Here is a 7,514-nt window from a genome sequence, read left to right on the forward strand (position 1 = left end):
ACATTTTTCTCTTGCTTTGGGTGGGTGGATGAGAAATCCGCGTTATGATTATCTGTTATTCTAAGTTATCGAATATAGACTGGAATAAATCTAATCTGAATTGAAAGGGTATACAATGTAAATTTCCTCAGCTTTGCCTTCATTAAATTATTTCCAGTGTGTTTTGCCGTAACCTAATTTATTGTCGTCCAATTAATCTATGAAAAGTAAATTGTTTTCGTTTACTAAGTGTTACTCTTGTGGTCCCTTACTATCGGAATTAACGCTATCGCCTCACTGGGCGACTTCAGAATGTTCTGTAAGTATTCGCCTAGAAAGCCGTTTCAAGTAGTCTTGAATGTAATATGAATTAAAATTTCAATGCTTTCAAGCAAAATATTGTAATGGTTAATTGGATCTTAATAATTTTTGACATAAAATGCAAAGCTGCTTATTTGATTAATCTTGGCGAATACATATCACTTGCAAACTATTTCACTTGATTGGCTTACTTTACACTGAGGAATTTCTGTGAATTCAAATATCTCTTATTTATTAAATAACACCTCGCCTCTTTTTTCAATACTTTTGTTCTAAAATTTGGTAGGGTCCTGTAATTAAATAATTTAATACATGAAATTGCAAAATGAGGGGAAGTTTCTTACCTAATACAATTATTGTTTAAATCAGCTTCACAGGTAATTGTTACGTATATAAACTGTAAAATACTGCCAGTTCTAATAGCCCCGCCTAAATGAAACTTCAATTTAGACTTGCATCTGGTACACTGTGTACTGATACTGATGCCAGAGAATAAATGTAATGTACACTTTACCAATTTTTCTTTCTTTACCATAGTATAATATTGCATTGTAATTTAGGTAAGTAAATTAAATTTATGTTTGGTATGTAATTTGGTATATTATTTGAACTGCCTATTTAAGATAAGAATTTTTCTAATCTGAACTAATTAAAACCAAATCTCATCAAATGTTCACCTACTAATTTCAGATTTTAAAGTGCGAGAGGTGTTATTTTCAAGAAATGCTGTAATGTTTTGATAGTTTATTATAATGCAGTATTCTTAACTTCATATATTACCCATTCAGCGAAACCTTTCATAAATAGCTTTTACTTGCAGAAACTTTTTGTAATTATATGCAACTTTTCCTTCCAGGTGACAATGAATTTCTTTCATCTAACAATATTTGGAGTATTAATCTCCTTCGCTCAATCAATAACGTTATCATCTTTGGTTATGACGTCGCTGACTTTGCTAAGTTTAAACAAACCAGGTTCCTGCTTCTTCGGAATATTTCGACGCCGCAGGACTACTATGTCTCCTATGATTCAGGAGCAACCAGAGGCGCCAGAAGGGCCTATACAATACTCTGCTCCTAGTTTTGCTCAGCCTGCAGGCTTTTCGAATCCATCCGCTGGAGGAAACTTTTTCCCCGGATTCCCGAATTCTAATTTTCCTGGCTCATTTTATCCACAAAGTTCATTACGAGTAAGTATGAAATTCAGCTTACGTGTGACCAATTAACTTGAATGTATTTCGGGGGTTAAAATTGAATAACAATATATATAATGGGCACAATGAAATCGGAAGCTCCGTATTTGTAACAAGAACGAAAAACCAGCCGCTCACAAAGATTGGCTATTCACGTCTGGTTGTATTGCCGAGTGTTAAATTGGCTGCCCGAGTTTTACCTCGTCTTGACGCAGACTAGTTTATATCAATTCTTCACGTTCCACAGAAGTGTACATCTCTAGTGTGGTTTGCAACGATTGAAATGATCCAATCCGATATTAATTTTCAAAGATGTTTAAAAGTTGATAATTTAATCGCTGGTAACAAAAGAATCGCATATTTAAGTTCAAGCTTCATCGAAATATATATATCGGAAGGATTTTAAAACTCTATTTCTAAATCGAAGCCAACAATCGCTGTATCTCGTGCCTGCTAAATACCTGAGTTTTTAGGCTTCGCTCATGCTAAGTTTTTCTTGTTTCAGCTAATTGCTTTGTATAATTATATGTATATGGGGCTAATCTTTGGAATATGGTAACAGGAAGTTTGGCGACATTTTGGTAAGGCGATAAAGGTTACTAGCTAGGACTTTAGCAGTGTACATGGATAAAGTCAAGAGTGTGCGCAATGCCATTTTCGTGCAATTCTGGGATGTTTTTTTAAGTGAAAATAGGTCGACGTTTAAATGGATACAGTAGAAGTCCGATAATCCGGCACGTTCGGGACCGGCTCGGTGCCGGACTACCGAAAATTCCGGTCTATCGGGCGGTAATTATAAGAACAATCAGGTTAATAATTAAACTAAAAATACAGTATGCAAATACATACAACAGTTTATTTTACATTTCATATAATGTATGTACACGTACTGTAAAACATATTTCACTTAGATTTAAAAAAGTCACGAATGTCTTTTTGTTTTCTTGACTTTTGGCGTTTAGTATAAAATTTATTTCTAATGATATGGAAATCAATAATTTCTGAAGCACTGTAGCTAGTACTAGCCTCGGCAAAAGAGACAAAAATTATTTAGTGATTCTGCAGCTTCTGCCCAGCTGATTTTTTCCTTTTCTTCCGTTTCGGCATCCGAATCATTTTCAAGATTTTGAGTAAGCTGAGGGTTTACTACAATGTTGATAATGTCCTCATCGGTTAGTTCTTGTTCAACAGGCTCATTCTCGTCGATTAAAAGCCACTCCTCTACCTCATGTTCAGGCAGGTTTTTCAAGGGATTGTCAGTACTTCTAACGACATCCAAAACTTTAATCAGAGCGTCTTGATGGTTTTCATCCTCATCGGTCTGTAGAGTTAGGTCAGATGCAGGGTTTGCAGCTGGCCAAAGTTTTCTCCAGCATTTTTGGAGTGTTGTATTTACCTGGTTCCAAGACTGTGCAATAGCATAGACGGCATCTTTTACTGTAAACGTTTTTTGAAAATCAGTCACGTTACAGTCGGCATTTAACAGGCCTTGAATAAAAGACCTTCTATAAAAGCATTTAAAATTTTGAATAACCCCTTGGTCCATGGGTTGAATCAAAGATGTTACGTTAGGTGGGAGCAGAGTAGCAACAATATTTCCAGAAACTAACTCATCTACTGGCGGATGGGCTTTGCAATTGTCCAAAAGAAGGATGGCTTTAGTATCTTCTGGTAGACCAAGGCTTTTGAAGGATTCCTTGACCTCAGGCACAAAGTGGTGAAAAAACCAGTCTTTAAAGAGGGCGGCAGTTATCCACGCATTTGATTGAGCATCGTATTGGACAGGCAAGTGTGTAACATTCTTAAAAGCCCTGGGTTTTGCAGATTTACCTATCACAAAAGGGGTCACTCGGTGGTTTCCAGACGCATTAGCACATAGCAAAACGGTTAATCTGTCTTTGTTTTTTTTTTAAAACCCTTGGCTGCTTTTTCTCCTCCCCCAGCTAGTGTAGATGTTGGTAAACATCGCCACAATAGCCCTGTTTCATCAGCATTGTAAATCTGTTCAGGTGTTAAATCATTATCAGCCACGATTTTCTCAAACTCGTCTTTGTATTTTTCTGCAGAGTTTTGGTTTGCTGAAAGGGTTTCTCCAGTTACATCAAGTCTTCGAATTCCATGCCGAAACTTAAAGTTTCTGAGCCAACCATCAGAATAATTACATTCACTTTCAGCAACTCCTAAATCTTGGCCGAATTTCTTTGCCTTTTCAACAATCATTGGCCCTGTTACCGGCTTTCCTTCAGAACGTACTGCACTAAACCATTTGAACAATACACTATCTAGCTGTTCCAGTTTTGGTTTTTTTAATGTTTGTCTAGAAGCCAATTTTTCAGTTGTTACCGATTGAGAAGCAAACTTCATTAGTTCATCTTTTTGTTTTTTAATGTCATAAATAGTTGATGAGCCAATATTAAACTCATTCATTAAAACATTTCTATTCTCGCCTTTTTCTAGCCGTTTGATGATTTCTAGTTTCTGATTGAGAGTCAGTGTTACGTGTTTTCGTTTCTCTCCTTTTGAACTCGAAGGCTTAGGTTTTGAAAACATGGTCACTGTACAGTTAGAACGAAAATAACTTTTTTTATAAACAGTTTCAAAAGTTACGTTTACTGCGATGTGAAAGGACACAAAACAACAACGCACAAAAAAATGGCGAAGACGCTTCGTGATTGATTAACGGAGCTGCACTGCACCTGAATTTGTTGTGACAGCTGAGACTAGCCGGCCGCTAATTGTTTCCGAACAATACCGAGCGCTTCCGGATGATCTCGAACTACCCCGAAAACTTCCGAATAGCTCTCGAGCGGTTTTATTTGCTTTAAAGACACACTTTTGGAGAAAACCAAAATTTTTAAAATTTTCCGGAGCGATGCCGGACTATCGGGCATTCCGGACTGTTGGATGCCGGACTAATGGACTTCTACTGTACCGTGTATGTGCAACGCGGCAAGCAGTTTGCGATTCTGCACTTTCTCCCAATTTGACACCTAATCTTCGTCATGATTAAGCACTTTTGTTCCATAAAAGTTCTAGCATAAGCGTAATTCGGCTAGCAGATTGTTGGAAAATGTTGAGTAAAACAAAAAACATGCCTTTACTTCGTGAAAACAAAATGGCGTCCAAACAAAAACTAGCAGGTTGCTGTAGCAGGGTTGGTCGCCAAAAAATTGCCAAGTTACCATAATGCAAAGATTAACCGTATAGTGTATTAATTTGATCAGTGCTGCATATTATAATAAAGCTTCACATTCTCTCGTGCAAAATCTTAATACTAACATTAGCAATCTTAAAAAACTTAATGTTCTAAAATCTGCATTTTGTATCAATTGTGACTATAATTCCTATCTCTTTTAATGTTAGTCACCGCAACAGTCGATGTCCTTCCCGCCCAACAGCCCTCAGTCTTTTTCAAACATGGATTCTGGTTCCCAGTCCTTCTCGGGAATGAATGGTCAAGGAGATGAAGGTCATCCAGCAATGAACACTGAAGAAGCTGAAAGTTTCTTCACTCTCTTGGCTGAAACTGATGAAAGCAGATGTATTTCTCGCTTGGTTTGTGAATTGGGAGCAAATCCAAATAGCGCTGGAGAGTTTGGACAAACCATAAGTGAAATCATTGGGTAATCCTTTTTAAAACTGTGTTTAGCTATGCTTCATATTAAATTTGAGGACTATTTAATGCAATTCCTTCATTGTGTATTTTTTAAAAACTTCATGTTAGCCTTCATTTCTGGAATTGGCTTAAAGGAATCTCAAACTCTAGTCAAGTTTTAAACAGCTTGCATCAGTAAAACTTAAACTAAAATTAAAGTTTAATTTTGGCTTAACTAAACTTAAACCAAAATTTTTTTAATTTATCACATTTTCTCAGTTTAGTATTGTAATGATCGTGCTGAATTACTTTAATCTGCAGATGGTCAATCGTTTATTTATAACAAGTAGCTTTTTTTCATTTGTTTTAATCAAATTTTGTTAAAAAAAAAGCTCTGGAAATGTACAATACGCCCAGAAAAACTCATCGCAATCGCGCATTCTTTCAACGACGCAAGTGATCAAGTCTCTGTATACTAGGAGTTCGACTCCGGTTTGATTCCAAGTGAATGTGCTGGCGGCCTGGTTAGTTTCCGTCATCTGTAACATAAATATCAACCAGTTTCCTTTACAAAGCCCTCCACCAAGGCCTACCTTCTCTTGGGCAGATAGCCTTTGTGTGGCTTGTCATTTTCAAGTAACATTCTTTCAAAAGGAATGGAGGCAGGAAATGCACATACCATTTCAGCCGTATGAAAGTAGCGAGTATAATGAACTTCAGCTTTCAATCGCATCTGAAAGGCCCAGCGTCTGAGCGGTAAGTTCGCTCAACACTGGTAATTCTACTTGGGTTCAGTTCCAGGCGAACGGGTTGGCTGCATAGGCGTTTGTGGTTTTATCCACGAGTAACGTGGATATGAGCCGGTCTTCTCTAGGAAAGTCATAACGAAGGTAGTATTCCTTAGGTATATAGTCCTCGTGAGCTTTGTTTTAATCAAACTAATAAACAGACGTGAACAGATTTGAAAAATTTCTCATTTAGTTGAAACTTCAAAATGTAACTTAGAATACCAACAATAATGCATGTGACTAATAGACAAGGCAATTTATTTTTGCACTAAATTGTCAGTATCACGGAACCGTTATTAATTGCTAAAATATTTCTTTACAGGTCTTTAACCAATTTCCCACCTGGAAGTAAAGTATCGGAGTACAATCAAGTTCTACAAAGAGGCAGAAGTCAGGGTTTGTCGTCTTGTCTATCGCAATATTCTTCTTGCGATGAAGAATCCTACCAAATGGTTAAGAAAGCTCAAGCGGAAGATTCACAGAGTGGTCGTTAAGACGAGTAAAATTAAGATTTCATATCTGCATCGCATTTTACTTTAACTACTTTTTAATTTACTATTTTTAAAGAATACAAGGCTTTTCCACTATTACTCAACTTCAGAATTTGAAATTCTTGAAAATACAGATGTTAAAATTATGAAACTTGTCTTTACTAAATTAAATTCGTATAGCCTTATGTGCAATAAAGTATAAATATGTATTTAGGCCTTGCGTTTTATTGCATTACCCCAGAAATTAGATTAGTTGATCACTGAGGTATCTAAATGATTCTCGATTTAGTCCTTCGTGAAAATCAAATGGTTTATTTCAACTTGAATTTAGATGAAACTGATTCATGCTTTTTCATTATAAATGATCAGGAAAGAACTTTAATTCATTCATTTTAACTGATTTTAATTCTTTAAATACAAAAACACTAAAGTGTTGGCTACTTCAGGATTTTGAAGCAACACACAAGAAATTCGAGTGGGGTAATAAATTTTGCTCTATATTTTTTGTAGATTAAGTATTCACTGTACTTGAATTATGTTTAACGCAAGGTATGCCACGTGGCAGTCTTAACTGCTGTCTAAGGAAAGAATACTTGAAGTAACCACACTAGGATATGTAAAGTTGTCCATGAAATATTGCACAAATAGTTCTTTTAGAGATATGGCATCACGCCCGACTAAATTTTAAATCATTAAATATTTATCAAATTTAATGAACATACAATACACCTACGAATATTCACGGTAGAGACGCTTGGTCGATAATTCAAAATATGCTGAACTCTTGCTTTGAAGATTTGAATCGTACGAAGTGCGTAAGATACTCGATTACACATTGAAGCAAATGAAGCATACTTTTGTCGATCACGTGAATTCTGATTGAAGACTCTTAAGAAAACCACAAAGTTAATTTTCAGATATTTTCGACAAAAATGGTATAAATCCACAATCTTTACAGATCTTGAAGCATAATTTCGCCAATTATGCGTAGAGTAAAATGAGTTTTGGCCTTTAATTTGCAAAACTTCACTTTAAGGAGAAATGCTCGCATTAAATGACTGTTCTGATAAGCTGGCATAAAATTTTGAAGTGTTGGATGTCTCTAATAGTTTATTTTGCCCGCAAGGCATCTTTGCATATTTTGCATT

General features: G+C 36.0%; 1 protein-coding gene across 3 annotated transcripts in view; it reads left to right on the plus strand.

Moving 5' to 3' along the window:
- The window catches only part of LOC118181024 (uncharacterized), a 61,093-nt gene extending 54,518 nt beyond the window's left edge, over window positions 1-6,575 (plus strand). For all 3 annotated transcript variants that reach the window (XM_085808457.1, XM_085808455.1, XM_085808456.1), the window contains exons 2-4: window positions 1,157-1,489; window positions 4,856-5,115; window positions 6,198-6,575. In XM_085808457.1, coding sequence (XP_085664583.1) covers window positions 1,163-1,489; window positions 4,856-5,115; window positions 6,198-6,369 — 759 coding nt within the window. In that variant the 5' untranslated portion in view covers window positions 1,157-1,162 and the 3' untranslated portion in view covers window positions 6,370-6,575. The remainder of the gene's footprint in view (window positions 1-1,156; window positions 1,490-4,855; window positions 5,116-6,197) is intronic.
- Window positions 6,576-7,514: the final 939 nt, after the last annotated feature.

The sequence above is a fragment of the Stegodyphus dumicola genome, chromosome X1 (assembly GCF_044657685.1).
Source record: "Stegodyphus dumicola isolate Sdum_Otavi_A_Nest chromosome X1, ASM4465768v1".
NCBI lineage: Eukaryota > Metazoa > Arthropoda > Arachnida > Araneae > Eresidae > Stegodyphus > Stegodyphus dumicola.